At 37.3% G+C, this 25,052-nt stretch overlaps 1 protein-coding gene across 1 annotated transcript; it reads right to left on the reverse strand.

Annotated features, from left to right (window-relative positions):
• Nucleotides 1–18,987: 18,987 nt before the first annotated feature.
• Nucleotides 18,988–21,179, reverse strand: LOC113330161 (cytochrome c oxidase-assembly factor COX23, mitochondrial-like). Its single transcript, XM_026577008.1, has 3 exons — nt 21,014–21,179; nt 20,737–20,813; nt 18,988–19,276 (listed from the first exon to the last, which is right to left on the reverse strand). Exons 1-3 carry the CDS (start codon nt 21,105–21,107, stop codon nt 19,229–19,231), a joined length of 219 nt encoding a protein of 72 aa, XP_026432793.1. The 5' UTR covers nt 21,108–21,179; the 3' UTR covers nt 18,988–19,228.
• Nucleotides 21,180–25,052: the final 3,873 nt, after the last annotated feature.

Consider the following 25,052-nt stretch of genomic DNA (forward strand, 5'->3'; position numbering starts at 1 on the left):
GGATTTTTTTAGTATAGGGCGTGAATATTTGGGAAAGTGGCCCTCAATAAGGGCTTATGTGCCAAACTGGCCCTTATCCAATGGTACAGGGGGATCAGAATCATGGCTATACCACAACTGCTCATTTGTAATAATGATGAATCATGGCTTAGTTCGCAGTAATCTTGTATCTGTTTTTGTTGAAACATAACTACTTTTTTTTGATAAAAAAAAAGTTCTTTGGAAAAGTGATTGTAACACCCCGTGATTTTAGTGGGGCATGTTAAAAAATACGTAATGGCATGAGATGAAGCTTCATACAAAGCTTTATTTGTTTTGTAAGAGGTATATTGACTTAAGGCCAATATCGCGCCAGGATGGCGTATTATGTTTGGCATTTGGCCAAGGGCCGATGTTGCATCATCATGATGCATTATGCCAGTTGGGGTAGATGATTTTGGACGTTGCAATGCAAACATTGTGCATTATGCGGACGATTAGCCTAAGGCTAATATTGCACAATCATTGTGTATCAGGACAGAGAGGGTTGGCCAAGAGAATATTGCACAATCATTGTGCAATACACCAGAGAGAATTTCGCGCAATCATTGTGAGATATCCAAAATCAGTGTTGCACAATCATTATACAATACGTTTGAGTGAGTGTTTCGCAATCATTGCGCAATACAGAACAGAACTCAACAATCATTGCCGGATATTCAGAAGTACATGGAAACTTTCATGAATAGTGAAGCAAGCATGTCAATCCTCTCCCATTTCTAAGTTGTAAAAATGGTAAGTTAGCATATATAGGGAGGGGTAGTTGGTTGAATGCGCATATGCGGACCATGCACCAAGTAAGCTTCATAGCTTAGTCGAAAGAGTATAAATGATGTGTAAGCCTCGTTTATAGTTGTGTAACCTTGTAAATAAAGCATTTGATGCTAAGTCATCATTATGCCATGTCGCGGACTTGATAATGCGCAACCTTGGTACATTTTGACGGAACAGCCTATACAGACTAGGCTATTACCATTATGGCTTGGTCACGACCTTGCAAACGAGTTTGGCTTAAGTCGTCGTTCCTTCGAGGATGAACTACGGTCTGTGCTTGATCCCTTTAGAGTAGGGAAGGGTACGAAGGCAGCCGCAATGAGTTGCATCATTGCCGGTCCAACACTTTGTCACTCATTCATTTAATTGTGAGATAATTGCTGCACACCGGCCTCTCATATCATATGGATTGGTAGCTCGATGCAAGAGATGATTGCGGTCAAACTTGATGAGGCTAGTTGCACTTCATTCCTTGGATGCTCATACTTCCTATCAAGGCGTTCGACATAGGCATGTACCAATGGCGCATTGGGCATGGCCTGGAAAGTAAGCTATATCAATATGCAAGTTAGCGGAGCTTGCATAAGCCTAAGGAAAGTACGGAATGAGACACTGGTACAACGTTGTCTTGGGGAGATTCCGTTTTCAAATTTCGGTGTAATTTCGGTTTCAACTTTTATAATAAGAAGTGTTTGTTGCCAGGTTCAATTTCATGGGGATGGAGCGTTAATTCCAATCCTAGTTTGAGTCATACTAGAAGACTGAGGGAGTATTGACCCACTTAAAAGAAACATAGTATTAGTAAATCTGGTTGTTCACCTTCCTCATCATCAACACCAAATGATAATTTTAGGTCAAGAAATTCAAACACAACAACAAGCAATAATACTAGTGAGTGAATTAATCTGTTTAATTTTTGTACTTGAGATTAATCCACCCAATTTAAAAAATATATATATATATATATATTCCGGCCAAAATTCCGACCGAAAAATGCGTTTCCGGCCGAAATTTTCGCAAAGATTTCGTCCGACCGAAATTAACAAAATCTTGTCTTCTTGGACCGAAATCCGGAATTTCGCCGAAATTTCGGCCGAGATGGCCGAAATCGACTACATAGTTTATACCCTTGTTCTACGGTAACTTGGAACGGTGTGGAAGTTAAGTTAGCCGCATCATGATCCATGATCATGCTTGCAAGGGAAATGAACGTGCAATATTCTTAGTGTTAAGGCACTGTTTGTAGCATGGCGCATCGGAAAATTTATGGTCTGCGCGTCTAGGTGCTATGCGTAATTTTCCGGTCTGTCACAGTGGCCTTCAACAAGGGCCTATATGCCAAACTGACCCTTAGTATGTCATAAGTTCTTCAAAGTTGACATAGGGCCAAATTCGCCGTAAATTATTATGGTAGCAACATTCGTTATATTGTGATACTTAGCTAACTAACTGAGGAATCATGGCTTAGTTCACAGCACCCCTGTATATGTTGTGTGTTGAAACTTAATGACTGCTTATAATAATCTATTACTTACTTGACTCGATAATCTTTTCATACTTGAATTTAAAAAAAAATCACAAGAGGTTGTGTTGATTTTCTTTTATTTCAGTGTCTTTTCAAAATGGAGTTTTTGGACTTTTTGATTTAGTATTTTCAATCAAGCAACGAGAAACGAGGTTTTTGAAGTAGGCGAAGAATAAAAGTTCTCGAGTTTGTGAAGAACTAGATGAAGAGAAAAACAAAAGAAAATATTATAATTATACATGGTTAATTTAGGTACATTTTGGGTATATTATCAATTCAAATCCGTCTGCTTTCAGTGAACTCTCTAATAAAAAATATTGATATTGATATTGTGTTTCTAAATCTCTTGAATCATATATAACTAGAGAATATATGGGTTAAACTTCTTAAACTTTCAAATTATAAAATTTCCATAATAGTCGATTCATGTAATTCCAATTCAAGAACATCAAAATTGAAAATTGAGAATATAACAACAAGGAAATGTGTTGGATATTTCAACAACAATTACTTCTGTAGGAACTTTACGTCTTTCCACCACTGTTTTGTCTTCTATGTTACTACTATAAACTTCATTCTTCGCAGTGGAATTAGACATCACTTCCATGTTGGGAACTCAAGATTTTCACTCATAACTAGTCATATCCATTTCAGATATTCCTCTACATTGAGTATCATCATCATCTCTTCTTTTCTTGCAGTCTTTACGACCATGTCCAAAGACTGAGGAAAAAGAGTAGTATGATGGAACACGTTCATAGGAGAGGTAAACCGTAAAAGAAAATCCATCTCTTTTAGACATACCGAGACAATAACTCTCACATAGTAATTAGACATACGCTTTCTAATAGCTTCATCAATTCAAACAAGTACATCTATAGCTCGAGAAATCTGGAACAAGGTTTTCATTCACCAGTATTCTAGGATTAATCCCGTGATGCAAACCCACACATGAGCATGGGTTTTATTTTGCATTGCAAGATTAAAGTCTTTATTCCATTGAAACAGGTGGAGAACTCCGAATTGAAGACCCTATGAGCCAGCTTCCCAAATCTTCAGTAAGTCTTCGGCAGATGTGAATTTAAGGAAAAACCATACTCTACCAATGTTGGAGATAAACCATATTGATGTTGGTGGCCACAAAATCTTGAGTTACTGTAAAAACATCCATGTATGAGATCAAACTTTCATTATTCTCATGTAAAAAACTCATTTATTTGTTGAAAGATTAAACATATTCATGTTGTATTAACAGATGTACCACTAGAGGGACATAATTACGAGCAACTTCAAATCCATTAATTCACCTAACCAAAAGTCATCGGTTCAATACTTGCGAAATAGGATATAATTTCATAAGATATCAAGTGCACAAACACAACTTTTATTTTGGACCAACAAAATACTAGTAGTGAAGTATATTCCAAAATAACTTCGATTCTAGAGCTGATCTGATTTGGCTTTACGTTTATCCCCCTTTTCTTCTATATCAAAAATGAAGTCATGAAAACTTCAACAATTTTCTTTCAACAGTCTCACAAACTCCAAAAAAAAAGAGACGAAAAAAAAACACATACAAACTGCACATATTTATAAATTCAATAGAAGAATGCAATCGAAATAACCTATAATTCATGTGATACATGGAATTTTTACGATTATCAAAATGTGATAACTAAATCTTTAACAAAGAATATATGTGAAAACTGCATGTTGAAATGGAAGGAGTGATTTGTTTGATCTCAGTTAGTAATTTACTAATAGTTGTTGTATTAATTTTAAGGATAAAGTTTACGGTATTAATTTTAAAGATAAAAATAAGAAACCAGTTTTGAGGCATACTCATTTATTTTTTCTAGGCATACCTAATGGTGCCCAAATAAGGTCACTAGATAAAAAACATCATCGTGCCTTATCGATCTTTTTTGATAATGGCATAACTACCCTCATAATTAATTCGAGTAAATGATTATGATTATGATTATGATTATGATTAGATTGAATCACAATGATTAATTAGTAATTGATTGATTAAAGTGTTGTTCGTGTTGCATTAGTAGAGAAATCAGATATTTGTGATAAAGTTGGATTTTTTGAGAGGAAGAAGAAATAAAAATAAAAAAACCTAGATTTTTGAGATTATTGAAATTCAAGATGGGTGATTCAAATGACAAAGGACAATCTTCATCTCGTAAAGAGAATATAGCACATAGGTATGTTTAATGTCCTTATAGGTTCAATTCGTTAAAAAACTGAGTTTTCATATGCAAGTTTGGCAAACCAGAGAGAGGTTTGACTGATAACTGGTACGACATATATATAGATTAACAGTTCGGCTCATTTGAAAAAAATGCTTGTTAGCCGAACTTCCATCTTGTGAAAAAGCACAAGCATATTAACCAAATAATCAATCAGCCGAACCATTTTTAAATAATAGGTTCAGGTTATAAACTAAATAATCAGCCGAACCCGAAAAATATACATCTTCTACGTTATCGTATGGTTCAGCTCTATTTTCATATTATCTAATGAGACAAACTTGCAGTTCGCTAAATATGTTAAACTAGGTTCGGATGATAACTGTACATAAGCACCTTCAGGGGACGAACAGACTGAAGTTCGGCTACTAATTCATCTCAATTATAAACTGAACTTCATCCCGTAGTTGCAAAAAACTAGGCTTTTTTTATGATTAAACTTATTCTATCAATGAAAAACAACAAAATAAGAAACGAGTTATAGAAGATATCTTCTATTAATTTCAAGAGTCTATTCTTCGCTCAATTGAATTTCTGATTGAATTTCAGTTTCAACACCTCAACTTCTTCTTGTTCTTCAATTGACGGATTAGAAGAAGAATTTAAACGCCTATCTAGTGTTTTTTTCTTTTTGTGCGAGTCATTTTATATCTATATTTAATAGGCGATTAAATTTTCATGAACCGCTAATTAATTGTGGCAATTAAACAAATATCGATTTTGATTTTCGACTTTAAATCTAGAGACGAATAGAATATGTTTAAGTTTAAAGATAATTATTATTTTTGATTTTAGGTTTCTATGAGTAAAGGCAATTGAGAAATTTAAATCGCTTAAAGATATATAGGAAATTGCACTATCTTTTAGACACCCTTTATAAATCCATCGTAGATGAGATAATGTTAAAGTATGCCTAAAAAAATAAAACTAAAAAGTATTGCCTCAAAACAGGTTTCTAAAAAAAAGAGAAAAAAAAGTCAATTTTGTTGCATTGGACCTGGGCTTCTGACAACCAAGTTTTAGACCTTTCCTTTTTATGATTAATCTTTTTACGGCGTATGCTACCTATTTAAAACCAACCGCACTCGCCAAGAGTCCCAAGTCAGATTCTATATTGATCTTTTCATCTCTTCCGTCTGCATGAAATTTATTTAAGCTCTACTTGCCCTAATGTCAATAAAGAGACGAACGTGGGAGATTTGCAGCAGCAGCGATTTCCATAATGCTAATCGACGGTCACTGAAGAAAATAAAAAGGGAGGAGGAGATTAACAACACTAGCAATTACGGCCGGCGGTCATCGAATAGAAGAAGCAGAGAGGAGAGCAGCAGCAGGGATGATAACATTAATTGCACATCAAATAAAAAACGAAGAAGAGAGGAGGACAGCAACAGTATGATCAACATGATCAGTAATTCCTTGTGTTCCTTAAAGTTTTATAAACATGATGATAATGATGAGATCAATGCGACTCCAGTTGGTAGTTTCCCATGTTATATGGATGAGGGCATAGAAACAGAGATTCTGAGCAGACTTCCGGCGAAATCACTCTTACGTTTCAAGTCGGTATGCAAACATTGGCTGTCTATGATTACACATGATCAACACTTCATCCATCTACACTCTATCCGTTCGAAATCACGTCTGAGTCTCCTCTGCATCGCTCCGGTGGTTCAGGAACAAAAAAAATAACAAGATTCAAACTCAACGTATTTTTACGGCAAATGTATCTGTGCAAACAACTAGAGGTGAAAGAAAATTTATTCTTCATGATGTTAAGCAGACAACCGATGATTATAATTGGTTTGATTATGATCAAGTTTTGGAACCGGTAAACGGCCTGGTTTGTTTCATAAGCCGGGCAACAGCAGCTGTTAGGATATACAATGTCAGCACACGAGAAGTGACACCATGCAACATTACTAGCCGAAAAAAGAAATAAATTTTGGAGTGAAAACAATCCATTCAGCACAGAGAGTAATTTCAAACAGATATATGAAATTGGGTTTGATCCAGAGAAGAAGGAACACAAAGTTTTCTGCTTCTGGAGCCTGTCCGCTATTGGAGACTCTGCTAGTAGCTATGCAAGTTGGGAGGCATTGACAGTGGGCCGTGACACTAAATGGCGAAAAATCAATGTGGCTCCAAATGAGAACAATTTAGTAAAAATTAACGAGGCGGTGCCTCTATATTGTTCGGGAATTCATGCAAATGGTACCATATACTGGAGAAACAAGCTGATGAGCAGCAAGGCAGACCTTGGGGATTATGTTCCTACAGATATCGACGTCATAATTGCATTTGATGTTGGAAGTGAGAAGTTCAGGGTTATTCCTATTCCTAGTTTCATCCTTGACGAGCCTCGTGAGAAAATGTATAATCAGCATATTGCTATGCTTATGTTGAGTGGACGCGTGACGCTAATATATGAGAGCAATCACATTGTTAAGCTATGGATGTTACACGACGGAGTCGAGAAAAAAATTGGAGAATTGTCAAGGAAAGGAAGTAGTAACTGCAGCTCAGAAACTATTACACTGCCTATTCATACCAAAGATTTTAATTTTCATGAAGTTGCAACAGATGCTGACAGGATCCTTATCTCCACATACAGAGAAATCGATAGTAGATATAATAAGGTAGGCCGGTTGTATTCTTATGATCGCAAGACAAAGACTTTGGAAGAGATCGAGATGATGGACACAATCTTCCGGTTTCTTCCCCTTCACCCTGATAGGTCTCTATTTACAACTTATTACGAAAGCCTCATTCCCGTGCAGCCTCAACAAGACAAGAGTCGGCAATCAGAACTAGTTTTCTAGGGGTTCTCATTAGTTTTGATGTTATGGAATGTCTTGTGTTCTGTAACTGACTCTCTTTACGTACTAGAACTATTCTTCTTGTCCCACGAAACATGACAATGTTAACCTGCGTGCTCCTGGTAGCAAAAAAATTCTTACTGTAACTAGTGGCAATACAAACCGCAAGGTCTCAACAAAAAAAATCAAATCACACCCAGCTTCTGCCTCTCGGAGTTGTGCTGCCTTTGGTGGTTGTAATTTCTGTGACAGGGCATTTAGCAAACATTAAAGGTTTAATAAGTAAAATATATATATGAAGTTCTAAAATGGAAATCACCTCGAATCATACCTCTCCGTTCCATTTTAGATAATGTTTTTGGAGCTTTCACATAGATTAAGATCCATCCATAACCTTAAGAAAAATCTTCGAACATTAAATGTTATAAGTGCATTTAAAAATAAATTTACAGTTGCAAAGCAAAATATAAGGGTGTTATTGGTAGTTTTGTGGAAAAATATGAAAACTTTAAGTGTTATGGAACAAAGAAATAACCCTAAAACATCATCTAAAATGGAACGGAGGGAGTATTTGAAACAGTCTTGTAATTACAAATTGCTAACTGAAACTCTCCTTGCGATAAAGAAAACTTATTTCTGATATAAATTGAGACTCGTTGCTAGGATTTGAATTTGTTACCCGACGAAGTGACATAAATATATGGTTTGAGGTAAGACTCGGAGCTAAATGAGGCCTCTGCGCCGCGTTTTATTAGCAGGATGTGAGCTATTACAATGGTAAGGAGTTACTGATGGGCGAATCGTCTGGCTACCCATTCATCAGGTCCTATTCAGTGATATTTCAGTAAACATGTTTACCATCAGCCTTTGGCAATGCAATGCAGTGTCAGGACCTACAAGCAAAGGAAAAAAAATGATCGGGACAAGCAAAGAAAAAATTGCTAGAAGTACTGAATTTCAAAGTCAAGTTCACACACTAATACTTATATAAGGAAAGGAACCTGGGGAGACAATCAAATGTGCTAACTACCCAAACTTGTAACAGGAACATATATGGGTCATGGGAACCAACTACCATATTAATTGTTTATACGAAGAACCCTGATTTTGGCCATACTGAAATCTTGAATAAAGACAAAAAAGGTTGTGATTGAATAAAGCATATTGAATTTGGAATACTGAAATCTTTCTGGGCATATTGAATAGAGCAAATTCAGATAACTCCTTAATCCAAATTCTTTTTAATGGCAAATCTGCCCTTTACGTATTAGTGTTAGTAATATTGATTAGTGATTAAATATTTTGTTTAATGATTAAGATAATTTTCAGAACTATAAAGGTTGTTTAAATGAAAAATTTTGGGGAAAAAAATCAAAGTTTTTATTGAGAAGGAGAGAAAGAGAAGGAGACAGTGAGAAAATTTTAATTCTTGATTCAATGGAGGATGAGGAGGGTCATAATTCATTTAAAAAACCTAGGAAAATACACATCAACTACACCAATGATTCCCAAATGGCTAATTTCTTAGATTATGAGAATAATTTTACACCCACTCAAACTCAAACTCAAACTCAAACTCAAACTCAAGATGATGATTTTTATGAGCCAAATCCTGATGATGAAGACATTGACGAGGAACCCAATACTTCTGATACACAGGTACACTTCTATCCTATGCTTAATCTCACTTCTATAGCTCTTAATTATCAAAAGTTAGGTTTTTTGGATCATGGTTCGGCGAAACAGGTTGAGATTCGACTCAAATCTATGAGCCGAATCTACCAATTGATGAACGGTTCGGCTCACTGAATCTGTTTGCAGCATGCGCCGAACTTATAATTTTCAATTCCAACCCTTTTGCTAGAAACTAGTTCGGCTTATATGAAAGTTTCATAGTAAGCCGAACAACATCCTGAATAGCCCGGAAAAAAATAATTACTGGTTCGGCTTATATTTCGAAAATAGTATGAGCCGAACATCAATTTGTTATTTTTTGGGTTAAAATATTGTTATTGGTTCGGCACATATTGAGAATATCGTATAAGCCGAAACCTCTAAATGTTCATGGTTCTGCACATAATATGATTATTGTATGAGCCGAACATAAATTTTTAATTTTTGGATTGAAATATTGTTATTGGTTCGGCAGATATTGAGAACATCGTATAAGCCGAAACCTTTAAATGTTAGGGTTCGGCACATAATATGATTATTATATGAGCCGAATATTTCTATTATTTTCCCTTTCAAGTATTTGAACCTTGTGATATTCTTTGTAGATCGTACCCATGGAAGATCAACCCGATCCAGTAGACATAATTCACGAGGATACCAAGGATCACTTCCAAAATGATTTGGTATGTAAGAACCTTTTGTTTACCTTAATGTTGTCGAAATATTCCAAAGTTTTTCTTACTAATTACTTGTTTTGGAATGAACGTGGAGATGGAAAATTAAACCCGAAGTTCTGGATTGGCTTGAGGAACACGCGATGAAGATAAATTGTGTACTAGTTAAAGGACAACAAATCCGATGGGATCGGTTTGAAATGATTTGTGAGCGTAGTAGAACCGGCGCTAGAAAGGTTAAAAAGGGTATTGTATACGTTGGGAAGACCGGGAGAAAGAATAGGACAAAGACGAAGAAAAGAAATTTCCCTTTCAAGATCGTTTTCAACCTCAAGAATAAGTCCTTGAGCAAAGAAGATCAATATTGGATAATGAATAAAAATATGGATTGTCGTCATAACCACCCACGTCCCAAAGACCTTCATGGACATGCGAAAGTAGCGCGACTCAAACCTGATGAGATGCTAGAAGTGGATAAAATGACACGAGCACGTTTTCCACCGTCTAGGATTCTTAGCAAATTGAAGGCGGACAACAAGAATAACAATTCGACTATGCAAACTATCTACAATGCAAGAAAAAAGATTGGATGTCAATGCCCATTTGTGGGTTTTTAATAGCGGAGACATTCAATTGCGTCGTACATTGTTTCTCATGGACGAGTAGTAGCTTTACTTACGCGCCTCCAACAAAACCTTGTAATGATGGTGTGAAGGATAGAAGACTTGTTCTTGGATTTGTTCAAAATTTTCATTTTATCGGCCTCAAACTTAGACCTGGTTGCCAATTACCACCCTTGATGAGTGCATCCTTTTGGCCTAGATTTGAAAATAATTTAGCGATGTATTGGTGTGCAAATTATGCGACGGAATTGGATCTTTGGATATATTTGAATGTGCATCCTCCAAGAGGAAAAGTAATTATGTATTCAAGTGATGAGGATGAAGATGATAAGCAAGAGGTGAGTGAAGATGATGAGAATGAGGTCAGTGAAGAGGATGATAAAGAGGTCAGTAAAGAGGATGAGATTTGTTTATGATCTCCATAAAAATGTTTCATGGATTTATCCGCGTATTATGTGTCTTTTGATTTTCAAGTATGATGAGGATGATATTTTGACTAGAATTGCAATTACATGTACCCATCAAAACGAAATACTTGAATGATTTACTTTTTGGTTATGGAACGTGTCGTTTTCTAGAAACTGTAACCATGAACACAGGAGATGGTTCGGCTGGTACCTTTAGTTCAAGGAAAGCCGAAACCGACAGAGTGATGAAAATCCAGAGTTTTTATGCCAGGTTTGGCTTAGAGTATTATTTTGCTGAAAACCGAACCTGACAAAAAAAAACCAGAGTTTTTTATTAGGTTCGGCTTCTAATGTTATTTCACTGCAAGCCGAACCTGACCAAAAAAAAAAACCCTGAGTTACTCGGCTAGGTTCGGCTTGTATTATATTTTTTTAAGAAAGCGGAACAACGGATTTCAATATTCGGCGCATAACTGGAATTACGGGATAAGCCGAACCTTTCATGATTCATGAACACAGAAAATATTATATCATTCCAAATAGACTTTTCAAATTCATATAAAATGTGGATTACACACCCGTTACATAATAGCCTTACAATAAATTTCTAATCGAATTCTTCTAATATCCTAAACGGGTAATGAGAAACCTTCTAAGAATGTAGTAGTGATTTTTGTATTCGAAATTCTTTCCTTTCCATCTTCTCCATTCCTTTAAAGCTCGATCTTAATCTAAGAGTTTGTTTCACCCTTGAGACGATATATACTCACAATCCGAACTAAAGCTATAAAGTCTTTCACCGTTTCTTTAATAGTTTCAATTCGGAAAAACAAGGCCGCACTATCCCGGTTGTGAGGATTACCTGTTTCGGTGCTGATCGAGTTTGCATATCTAAGCCGAACCATCCACTGATTTACATAATAGTTCAATCTTAAATTATCTCTAACGAATCTCGACAATTATTTCTCTAATAAATCTCGGAGTTCTTCTCCTCAACCATGTATAAGACATTCCAAGCTCGTATCTTCCTCCATGGCGTATTTTACAAAGGCTTTGAACTCTAGCTTCCTTAAAAAATAAGAATACCGAAGTTAGTATGCAAAATAAAGCGTTAAGCACGGTGGAACTTCATTTAAATACCTCGTGAATTATGCCGCTCACGATAGGTTCTAATAAAAGCTCCAAGAATTTTATCATCTTCAACGGTGAATGGTTCCATTTTTGAGTAGAAATGCAACAAACAAAAATTGGTATGTGTGGAAATGAGTAGGAATGGGATGCACTATACATAGAAATTCCCCGACGGATCAATAGTTTAAGAAAAAATAAAAAAACTATCCGTTGAACTCTAATTATACTATCGAAATTAAAGGTTCGGCGCAAAACTAATACCATCGAATAAGCCGAACCTGAAGGACAAATGGTTCGGCGCGTAACTAACATTACAGGATACGCCGAAACAGAGTTTCCATATTCGGAGCATAACTCAAATTACAGGATCAGCCGAACCAGAGTAAATTGCAGGTAATAAGTAACTAATTAACTGTTATGCAGTTCATTAAAACATGAAATTCAAGGTGTCCATAACACAATCCCAACACCATTAAAATAAATTTAAGCACCTAAAACCAAAGTATTGGAAACACCATAAAAGTGTACTTAAAACTTAAGAAAACATTAAAAGGAACTTGGAAACATAAAAGGGCATTTAACCACGACACCTCTTCTTAGTTGCACGACCACCTCTTCTTCCACCTTGATCTTCATCTTCCGACGCATCATTACCGGGTTGGCCGGTAGCACCATCTTGGCTTGTACCTTCACCAACTTGTCGAGACCTCTTAGTGGTAGGCTTTTGTGCGGGTTCCTCAGGTCTTTATCCTTTGTTGATGATTGCATCCCACTTTTTGTAGAGGTATTTTTGTTCTTCCACGATCATTGGTGTTTTGCAACCAAGTTTGGCCTTCATTTTTTTCAACATCTCCTTACCCGCGGCAAGCTATTTTTTTATTTGTCAATAACTTATAACCGTGAGGTTGAAGACATTTTTACCATAACTAATATATGAAAATAGTATAAAGTGAAGTCATTCTTACCATTATCTTGAAAGCGTTGACTATATCTTCGGAAGTAGACTTGTTGGTGATCTTGATTGCCTTCACCTTCCTCTTATCAACTACCTTTTGACTTTTCTTATTGATAATGAAGGGATGATAAATTTGGTTATACCAATCCATATAGCCCGGATCCTCTTCACATGGATCATCAAGTAAAGGTGCTAACTTGGACGCATCTAATGTGTGATCGTCTAAGTTATTCCAAAACTCAAGGGTGGGATCAAGATCTTACTTTGGTTCCCAAGATGAAGTGGTGCTTTTAGTTCCAGTACCACTCTTTGGTAACAACCTGAATTTCTCATCAAACAAAGGAACCTTTTGCACGCATCCTAATTGACGGAGTACTCGCCGAGGATCGTATATAACATAACCACCGAGATACCACAATGGACCATGATACATACCTACCGGCATATCCCCATCTTCAACAACTTCATCTTCTTCATCTTCCTTCTCATATGGTTTAAAAGTGACATCATCAACACCCAGTAAGTCTAACGTCTCTCTCAATCTTGCCACCAAGTGTTTTTTGTTCCTTTTCTTCGAGTCCTCGTACTCGTACCGTGCTACAGTTGGCTCTGTATCAACATAATCGATCTCCTTCTCAAATACTTTGGCCAAGTTCAAAATTGGGAAACGGTCATATATCCACACCTACATCCAAAGAATCACATTCAAAAATCAAAGTGATTGAAGTGATAAAAACAATTTTTACTTGGAAACATCAAAGTAAGAATAAAATTTGCAAACTCAGAGAACTGTTCGGTTTATATGGATCAAGTACTATAAGCCGAAGCAAATAAATAACAAGTTTTTCTTATACGATTTTATGGTTATAAGCCGAACCATACTCTGAACTCCCAAAAGTTACCTGGAGCAAAGTGAAGTTCCCTCCGATGTTTGTACTTGTCAACCTAGACGCGGTAGCAAGTTGTTCCATCAGGTAAGCGAGCGTAGTCGTTCCCCAAGCATACTTGTTACAAGTTTCAAGATTATTTATCAATTGGAGATAATTAGCATTTACCTTGTTTCCGGTTGTGTAGGTAAAGATGTCTCTACCAAGAGTATAAAGCAAGTAGGCAGTTCCGGCTTGCTTCACTTTGACGGGATCCATTACTCTCTGCTTTGTGTTATCAAACTCCTTTTTCAAGTTAGTCAGCTTGATCTTCTTATTCTTCTTATTTCTTCCATTGGGAGTGCATACGTAATTGAAATCTTTAACGGATCGACAAACTCCAACTCAGTTTTGTTTGAATCCCAACCAAGACTTTCCTCGAACAAATTGTAGATCTCATCCCAATTCATGTCATAAAAATCAACATACACACTTCTACCCCTTACTTTAAGGCCTGTAATCTTTCTAGCCTCATCAGGAGTGATTGACATCTCTCCAAAACGTAATTGAAATGTGTAAGTTTCTGGAAAAAAACGCTCGGTAAAGGCAGAGGTCGACACACTATCATATTCCTTATGTCCATAATTGATAGAAGGCCATAAAGCACTGACTTGTATGTAAGCAATCACCTCAGGAACCTCTTCAGAAAGTTTCCATTCCACTGCCCTCTGGTGTCTCAATACTCGGACCGCACGGTTGTGATCAGGAGTCTCATAAATTCTCTTTTCCCAAGATCAGGCATAACCAATCAACACATTTCCTCCATCTTCCGGAAGACCATGAGGCAAACCATCTGATGGAGGTATAATTACGTCATCTTCATCAGGAATGTGTAAACCAGTGATCCGTCGATCAGCATCATCCTTCTCTTTCTCGGGTTCTGCCACCTTCTTACCTATCTTGTCTTTCTTGGGTTTTCCTTGGGGTTGTGTTTCTTGATGAATTTCTTGATTATCATCAACTTCTTCATCTTCAGCTATTCCTTCTTCTTGTCTTTCAATTCTTACTTGTTCAGCTTCTTCTTCTGAAATGCCTCCTCTACCTCCTGCTTCCAATTTTTTCTTACCTCCTCCTCTAGGATCGGGAGTTTTAGAAGTAGAAGGTGTTACCTCCATCTTCTTCCTCTTTGTAGCTGCATTGGTCCTGACATAAGTATGAAAGTTATAAGACTAATTCGAACAACAAAGGGATTTGGAAAATAAGAATGTTCGGCTTATCCGAAATAGCACATATACGCCGAACTATGTCTTAACATTTTTCTTACCTTACACAGAGAGTGGTTCGGCGCATCAGAACCAAAGACTTATAAGCCGATTCTACATATTCGGCTCACAACCAAAACTATCGAATAAGCAGAACCTATAATTATGAATTGAAACATGTATTCGGATTAACATGATATCATATAAATAAGCTGATCCTTTAAACTTATAAAATTTATGAATTTTAACAATGATATTCTGCTCAATCCTAATACTATCGAATAAGCCGAATCTATAGTTATGATTGAAACATATATTCGGCGCAAATTGATGTCATACAAATAAGCCGATCCTACACATGAAGAATTCATGAAATTCAAACAACATTAATCGGAGCAAAACTAATACTACCATATAAGCCGATCCTAAACACATGCAAAATTTCTGAAATTCAAAAACCATTTATTCGGCGCAAAACTAATACTACCATATAAGCCGATCCTATAGACACTAATAATTACGTTATATTATCATCCGTAGGACCACCTCATCCCACCACCACCACCCACCACCGCCGATTACCACCGCCACCACCTTCAATTATCACCACCACCAACCACCGATTACCACCACCACCTCCTCCCACAACCACCACCCACCACCGCCGATTATCACCACCACCAACCACTGATTACCACCACCACCTCCGATTACCACCACCACCAACCACCACCACCTCTATATATATATAGCTTAATTTAAAAACATTAACAAAGATATTCTCACAAACCCATTACTTGTCATTCGTTTTTAGTTGAATAAATGAGAAGTAATCATCAAAATGAGTTGAAAATTGAAGTTGCAAAGAGGTTTAATGGAGGTTTTTTTTTCCAGAGAAAAGTTCGGTTACGTCGTAAAACGTTCGGTTTCGTCGCAAAAAGTTCGGTTATCATGAATTATTTTTTTCTTAACCGAACTCAGAGTTCGGTTGATTCGCAAAAAATACTTCTAACCAAACTCCTTGTATTAGAACAACATAAGTCCATAAGTTCGGTTCCTTCGCAAAATAAGGATATCACCGAACTTTAGTTTACGAAAATAATGAGAAGTCCAAAAATTCGGTTCGTCCGCAAAAATATTAAGTTTTCTTTGTAACCGAACTCTACCTTTGAAACTTCGTAACCGAACTCTACCTAATTCGCAAGAAACAAATTTCGTAGTAACGAACGTTTGCCTAATTGCATATACGCATATATAAGCCCAGTTCGGTTGATTCGCAAAATATGTTGAAGTTTGCGAACCAACCGAACTTCTAATACTAGGTTACTTTTAACCTGCAGTTCGGTTGGGAACTTGGTTGCGTTGAAGTTTGCAAACTAACCGAAGATACCTCTATAAATCTTATTACTAAAGTTCGGCTACCTGCGTGTTTGAAAAAAGAAACCGAACTCGGTGTTCGGTTATATGTTCTTGACATTTATTAACCGAACTCCGCGTTCGGTTACTTGTTCTTCACACTTGGTAACCGAACTACCTGAACCTAGCAGGAATTTTTATAAAAATTTACAGTTTTATGAATATTTGGACCAATTCAACCACCATCATCTAAGTTTAAAGTATACTTGGGTACCCATATAATCTTCCTCCGGTTGTGGTTGGTAAAATCCATCATTATCATCTTGAGATTGAGTTTATGGAAGAATACATTCACCATCTAAGAAATAACTCATATCTAGATCATTGTGAAGATTAACAAATACTCTAGGAGATGATGGAGATGAAGAATCAGATGAGTTATCATCACTTGAATACTCAAGCTTAGTGAATTGGAAAAAAAAATTATTTTCCATGTTTTTCTTCTTCATCTTCTCTAATTTTACTCTCTCAATAATTCTACTTCTTTAGCTTAATCATTTCACTAGTGAATTCACTAATCATTATCCAAAATTAATTAGGAGAGTAGTTTAGGTATTAATATAAAATATCTAGATAAGAGGTGACTTAGATTTACTTCTAAATGTCTTACTAAAAATAGAACCATGGTCCCAAAAAAAACCACGGTCCCCGAAAAATCATTCCAAAACTAAGTCAATTTTGTTGCATTGGACTTGGGCTTCTGACTATCTAAGTTTTAGACCCTTCCTTTTTCTGATTAATCTTTTTATGGCGTACTCTACTGCTCCCTATTTAAACAACTCAGGCGCACTCGCCAAGAGTCCCAGCATGAATTTTTTGTAATTTTGCTCTACTTGCCCTAATGTCAATTAAGAGAAGAAGGGGGGAGATTTGCAGTAGCAGCGATTTCCATAATGCTGGTCGCCGGTCATTGAAGAAAATAAGAAGGGAGGAGGAGATTAACAACACTAGTAATTACGGCCGCCGGTCATCGAATAGAAGAAGAAGGGATGAAAACATTAATTGCACATCAAACAAAAAACGAAGAAGAGAGGAGGACAGCAACAGCATGATCAACATGATCAGTAATTCCTTGTTATCCTTGAAGTTTTGTGAAGATGATGATGATGGGATCAATGCGACTCCAGTTGGTAGTTTCCCATGTTATGTGGATGAGGGCATAGAAACAGAGATTCTAAGCAGACTTCCGGCCAAATCACTCTCACGGTTCAAGTCAGTAAGCGAATATTGGCTGAATCTGATCACACAGGTTCAACACTTCATTCATCTACACTGTACCCGTTCAAAATCACGTCTGAATCTCCTCTGCATCGCTCCAGTGCATCCTAAACGAAAAGAGACGCCAATTCTGCGCATTTTTTCAGGAAATTTATCAACTGGTGGCGAGGGAAAAGTAATTATTCATAATGTTAGGCAAACCGATGATAAAGTAATGGAACCGGTAAATGGTCTGGTTTGTTTCATGCACTGGGAATCAGCAGCTGTTAGGATATACAATGTCACTACACGAGAAGTGACACCATGGATCGAATCAACATTATTAGCTGAAGAAAAAGAAAAATTTGAGAGTGAAGATAACCCGTTAGAAATAGCGAGTAGTTTTAATCAGATATATCAGTTTGGGTTTGATCCAGAGAAGAAGGAACACAAAGTTTTCTGCCTCCGGAGACTATCTGCTAGTGACTCGGCTAGTAGCTATGCAAGTTGGGAGGTATTGACAGTGGGTCGTGACACTAAATGGCGAAGGATCAGTGTGGCTCCTAACTTAATAAAAATTAATGAGGTGGTGCCTCCATGTTGCCCGGCAGTGCATGCAAATGGTACCATATATTGGAGAAACAAGCTGATGAGAACAAGGGGAGACTTTTTTATTCCAGAGAGTGGACTTGAAGGTTATGCTCCTGCTTATCCCGACCTCATAATTGCATTTGATGTTGGAAGTGAGAAGTTCAGGGTTATCCCAATTCCTAGTTTCATCCTGGACGAGCCTACTGAAAAAGTGTACAGTGGGGATGCTAATATTGGGTGGACGCGTGACTCTAGTTTATCAGACCAGCAGGCGCATTGTTAAGCTATGGATGTTAGACGATGATGGAGTCGAGAAAAGATTAGAAAACTGTCGAGGAAAAGGAAGTAGTAACTGGAGTGAAGAAACTATTACACTACCTTTTGATTTTTATATTCGTTTTCTTGGTTTTCATGGAGTTGCAACAAATGCTGAAAAGATCTTAATCTCTGAATACGGAGATATAGATATTGGCGGTACACAGAAAAAGTTGGCCAGTTTGTATTGTTATGATCGCAAGGCAAAGACCTCGGAGAAGATTGAGATGGACGCAATCTTCTCGATTCCTTGCCTTCACTATAATATTTCTCTATTTACAACTTATACGGAAAGTATCATTCCAGTGCAGCCTCCTCAACAAGACAAAAATCGGAAATCAGAACTAGTTCTCTAGGGGTTTAATGTAGTCTTTATGTTCTGTAATTTCACTCTTTTTAAGTAGTTGATTTCATCATCTTATCCCGCGAAACATAACAATGTTAACCAGTGTGGTATCAGAAAACTTATAAGCAGCATATTTGAATTCTAGCAACTTTAATGTATTTTCACTTGGTAAATTTACCCATTTTCGGTACAGTCAAAATCTCTGCTTTTTTTAACGCTAATACAAAATGACAATGATTTCTTGAAAGAACAAGAGGCATGAAACTGAAAGATCAAAATGTCTGTAACCAAAAGGAAGGATGTGAGGAGATTTCAAGTCACTGTTACATTGTATTGCGTGTTTTAGTATGAGAATACTACGAGAAAAGGGATCTGTTCTTGTTCCGTTCCAGTCTAGCTTCCCTCTGTTGAGAGACATAAAAAATTAAGTATCAAGATGAGCATTGAAGGTACTTACCGTTCAAAACATGAAACATAGATAATAAGGTACGGAAGAAACAAATAAAGATGAACAAAAAGTGAAGCTGAAGATTAAAGCTGTTGAGGTTTTCTCTCAACAGTCCGCAGTGAAGCATGTAAGAGCATAGGAACGTAAAGAACTCCACGAGCCATCATATAGATAACCGAATAACTTATAATCATAGGATACCATGGATTACTACTACGAGACAGGTAGACTGACATAACAAGCAATAAGGCTTTCCTAACCTACACCATAATACAGCTTTAGCTAAGGAGGTATAAATTGATTTAAACACTTCCAACACAAACAGCCTATTGAGAGAATTCTAAAGGTAGGTGTAACTATTACTGATTCCACTAATAACCGCCTAACCAGAATCTTCTGATCCTAGAGCTGTGCTAGTCTCCATGAAATCATCAATACCCCTGCCTACTTTGTAATTTTCATAAAACATCTGTTTGCTTGCTTCAACCAAAACCAAAATTTGAGCAAAAGACATAAACGCCAAATATGGAACCACCTTCAGGATTATATATAATGAGCTGTAGGATAACACGAGCACACTGCAAAGTTCTCGGCTCGTGTTTATTTGACTAGTTCGTGTTGGAGTGCTCTGCACCCTGGTCATGAAATCGAGGACTACTGCATTCGGCTCGCGTTTATTTGACTAGTTCGTGTGGAGTGCTCTGCACCTGGCTCGTGAAATCGAGCAAATATAAGGGCTTGCAGAAACTAGCCATATCAAGGATCCAGGTCAAGTGAAATATCTAGGACAAGAGAACCAGCTCGAATGAATGGCTCACGGATCCTTACTTTTCAAGCACAACTGGCATATATATGTAAATTTTCAATACAGTTGTGGCGGAAATTCATGTATGACATGACAGGATGAAAATTTATCTGCCCAGTATGTAAGGCTTAAATATTGTATAGGATGGAAGATGTGGGAAACGTACAAGCATAGGACGTATAGAAGTCCACGAGCCCCGTAGATGGATAACCAGACAACTTATGTCATAGGATAGCAGGGATCAGTACAAGATGCACTACTTTCTCAACCCACACCACCATGCTTTAGCTACCTCTTTATTAGAAGATTTAAACCGATTTAAACACATCCAACAGAAACAGCCTATTGCAAAAATTCTAAAGGGGAGTAATAACCATCACTGATTCCACTAACAACAGCCTAACCGCAGCCTTCTAATCCCACTGCTGTGCGACCCTCGAAGAAATCATTAACTATAAAGACTTAGACGAAGAAGATTTGTTTGGTTGCTTCACACCTATTCATATGGATGAACCAAAATTTGGGCATAAAATCGAAACATGGAACCTTTAGAATTATGACTACAACTAACAGTCTAACATAGTATAACAAGAATTGGATATGGTATTTACCTCTTTCTTCTTGCATTCCTTATAAACATCAAAATACTCCTGACATTTACTCTTATCAGTGCTGAATTCTTCTAAACCTAAATCATGAAATCACCATTAACAGAAATTCCAGCTCCAATAAAAACCATCAAATTAGATATTCTTCAAGAAAATTAAGGTCTGGGTTTTTCTTTAAACTTCAATTCAAGGAGATTTCAACAACAATCACAACAAATTTCATCAAATTTTTTTTAATACTGATCGAACCAGGAAAAAAGAAGTAGAAGAAGATACATACACTTGAGAGAAGCAGAGTACTGAGGATAACAATTAGAATCCGAGATTCGAGAAGCACTTGGATATGATGATGATGATTGAGATGGCGACTCCATGATTTTGCTATGCCCCTTCTTCTTCGATTCAACGAGAAAGGGTTTTACTTTACTTTCTCCTCTCTGTATTGGAAGCTACAGAACAAATTAAAGACATACGTGGTTCCTCTGGGTTCCTTCCGCGTGTGCTTCGTTAATTATGATTCTCACACACCCTTTACACCCCTTCAAAATTATAGTACTATTTCCTGATCACTTTCCTCGTTCCTTTGATGTCGTCGATTTTGAACTCTCTCCCTTCTTGAAGTATTTCATCACTTCCGTATCCAAACTTTCCATACAAGGATGAGATCATTCTTGATACCATTTCATGTAGTTCTCACCAGTATCGGAAGTGTCATGACAATCTTCAATCTCTCTTTTACTCATTTGGTTTACTACTTCGGAGCGAGCATTCCAATGATCGATCATCCGTGTTTGTTCATAGGTCAGTCTGACATCTTTCTCCTTAAATTGGGAGTTGCTTACTGTTGATGGGGAAAAACGATTCGCTGGTTTTTTAGGGAATGGAGAGACGACCGTGTGACGGAGGCTCCTCAACCGAACGAATTGCCTAACCTCAAACAGATGCAGTGCATGGGAGTGATTTGAGTTCGAGAGATCAATCTGTAGGACTTCGGGCTAAACCAAGACAATGGTCATTCCAGAGTCAATTCGATCACAAAGAGGGAAGAAGGTTAATCTGTAAGAGGGAAGCTGAGAAGTGTGTGAGATCAATGATGATCAAGGATTGTGAATGTGTTTAAGGTTTCTGCAAGTTTTCTGTGAGCTATTGAGTTCGAATAAGTTCTGGTCGATTGATTGAATTCTTAAAGGAGATTGCTCGGATCAGAATTCGTTTGTTGTTCAATCGTGGATTCAGAGACTTATTTATATTGTTAGAATAGTAGACACATTGATCTCCAGTAAGTGTGACGGTTGCTCGAGTGAAAGAGTGGGAAATCTTAGTTTAACCAGTTCCAGGTCGTGCAGAGACTTGGTTGATTGTCCACCTCCCACTACTTTGCTAACTTCCGCAACTGCTTGTACGACTTACTCACATTTCTCATCGTGGATGAACAAGCGTTCTGTAGACCGCCATACCAAAACTCTAATTAATATCCACCATGTAACATGATTGATGTCTCACGAACGCGGAGTCTGCAAAGCAGACGTGTATTTGATCAGTCAGTCATTGACTTGATTTGACGAATGAGTCTAGGTATTTTCCAGTCGAGCATGATTGCTAAATGCTCTAGGATTCATGGATTGAACATGTCTGATGGGAAGTATAGTTCTCGAATGAATTATGTTGATAATTGAATCAACATAATGAATATTGGTAGTCTGAGAAAATATTGCTCGTATGATGAATTGTTGAATAGTGATAGTTGGATCAATATTCGAGCGTCTGAGCAAGTATCGCTGATTCGATAAATTACTGAATATTGATAGTTGAATCAATATTCTAGCATTTGAGCAAGTATTGCTCATTCGATGAATTATTGGTAACGTGACCAAATAAAATATTAATTAAATGTTGGTAGCCTGGCCAAATATTATATATTTAACCCAGATGTTGATTGCTGGATCAACATAAAATTATTAGTGTTTGAGCTCGCTCAGAATTATGATTTGCGGAGCATTTGTTCGAAACCCTAATTTTGATCAATTGTTGATTTACTGAAAATAAGTCACTCAGTGAAGGAATGACCGGATACATAGGATGATGGTCGACCATGTAGCGCCTAAGTGCTCGAGTAAGCATGCACCAAAGTCCTTTGTTGACCAGTTGGTGAAAGGTTGATCAAATGCTGGTTTGATCATTTATTAAAATAATGATTGTGTGAGTGTTAGGTAGTAAAACCTAGTTATGGAGAGATGAGGGACTGACCAAGGGGTCACGGGACCGGCCCTTGGTGGTCTTGGGACCAGTTGAAGGTAGATTGAGCGAGTCCCAAGTTGGTTGGAGAGAGTTTGGACCCAATATGAACAGTTGAGAGATAATTAGGTCAAAATTATGAAAGAGTATGGGATCGGATCCTTGCAAGCCTAAGGTCCGACCTTGGTCAGTCAACGTGACATGCCCATGTCACCATACTGCTCGTGTCTCAGTCCTGAGAGTTTTGGAAATTTCTGGTGTGCGTTTGAGTAATATTTTGGATTTTCAAAAGAGTTTGATCTTGACTGAAACTCTCAATTTTGCTCGAATGAGAAAGTAGAACTTTGGTCATGCGACCGATATTTTGAGAATATTAAAATGATAATATTTTAATTTTTGACGTGAGAAGTCTAATCGGTCATGTGACTATTTGACTTTTTGGCTTTTTCATAGTTTGAGTAATATTTGAAAAAGTATTGAAAAACTAGGGTTTTCGCTCAAACGATGGAGTTCCATGAGGTGAAGAAAATAAAAATATGAGAAAATAAGGGATTATAAGGTGTGGGACCGCTTACAGCTAGGGCATGGCCGGCCGGCTAGGTGGCTCGGTCCGATGACACCTGTCCCTATTTTTGTTCGATGAAAGTATGGAGAAACTAAGAGTTTCGCTCAAATGAGGGAGTTTGATCAAATGAAGGAGTCTTCATGAGATGATGGAAATATATTAAAATAAAATAAAAAAATGAAAGAGGGGACCGGCCACGGCGGCATGACCGGCCGGCCGGTGGGCTCGGTCCCACACCTCTTGTTTATTTTATTATTTTCCTTCATAAATTCCTCGTTTGTCCATATTTTTGAATGCTCGTTCGTGCGTTTGGGTGCTCATTCGTGAATTATTGTCAAGTACACTTGCACCATTTTATCGGGGATTACTCGTTGATGGCCCAGACGCCCGACTGTTGAACGTTTATTACTAATTCATGAAATTCATCTGAGAATGATTCATGAAACGGAGTAATAAAATGAGTTGATTATCTATTAATAATCCATGGAATCTAGTTGGGGATTCAAGGCACAGAGTAATGAGATAAACTGGTTATCTATTACTAATCCATGGAAATCAGCTGAGGATCAGCCATGGAAAGGAGTAATGAGATAAAGTGGTTATCTATTACTAATCCATGGAATCTAGCTGAGGATCATCCATGGAACGGAGTAATGAGATAGAATAGATTATTTTCTAGAAATTCAGTTAATGAATGACACGCTAGAATTAATCTATTTGCATAATCGAGATACTAGATAGTTGAAGCATCATACTCGTTTTGAGGGGGTATATATATAGTCAGGGAACAACGAACGGCGTGACGTCCTTAAGACATTAAGCTCTCTAACAAACATTATGTCTAGGAACCGACCAATCATTAAGAGATTCTATACATGGTCTCTCTACGTAGTCAGGGAACAACGAGCAGTGTGACGCCCTGAAGGCATTAAGCTCTCTAACAAACATTATGTCTAGGAGCCACCCAATCATTTTGATTATATATAGAGGTGATGATGAAATGTGTGAAACATCAAACACTCAGCTGGGAGGCCTTTCGAGAAACATATTCATCATAGCTCTGAGAGGAATGTTCCCCCAGTCAGAGATCGTGAAACGGTTCACGGATCATAAACTATGAATCGTCACATACATTCCTGAAGTCGGGTCAGAAACATACAGTATCATGATTTTACGATTTTAGCCCGTGCCGAAAATCCACCATCAACATTTACGTTCAGTTTCAAATGAGAGGCTTCAGGTGCTATTTTCTGGATAATACGAATTTGACGGAGCGTTCTACGAGAATCTAAAATGACGAACCCAGTTGGATGAAACAAAGATCCCACATAGGTCGCCACATCATAAAAACACTCTATCATCAACTTCATCTTCCCCATCCTCATCAAGTTCAAATATGGATCAAAACCATATCATCGATTTTCAAAGCATCTAACGTTCTCCTCATGTCGACCATTTCCGTCTCTTTAGCCTTGTGTTGGGTCTCTCGAAAAGGGTTTCTTCTTCTTGTAGGTTTTTC

This window comes from Papaver somniferum, unplaced genomic scaffold, assembly GCF_003573695.1.
Source record: "Papaver somniferum cultivar HN1 unplaced genomic scaffold, ASM357369v1 unplaced-scaffold_117, whole genome shotgun sequence".
NCBI classification, from domain to species: Eukaryota; Viridiplantae; Streptophyta; class Magnoliopsida; order Ranunculales; family Papaveraceae; genus Papaver; species Papaver somniferum.

Excerpts from the sequence above, each read along its gene's own strand:
- LOC113330161 (XM_026577008.1), bottom strand. The coding sequence starts at position 21,107 with ATGGAGTCGCCATCTCAATCATCATCATCATATCCAAGTGCTTCTCGA. Across the intron at positions 20,814-21,013 it reads GTACTCTGCTTCTCTCAAGT|GTTTAGAAGAATTCAGCACT; the intron begins GTATGTATCTTC and ends TTCATGATTTAG. Across the intron at positions 19,277-20,736 it reads AGGAATGCAAGAAGAAAGAG|AGGGAAGCTAGACTGGAACG; the intron begins GTAAATACCATA and ends GTCTCTCAACAG.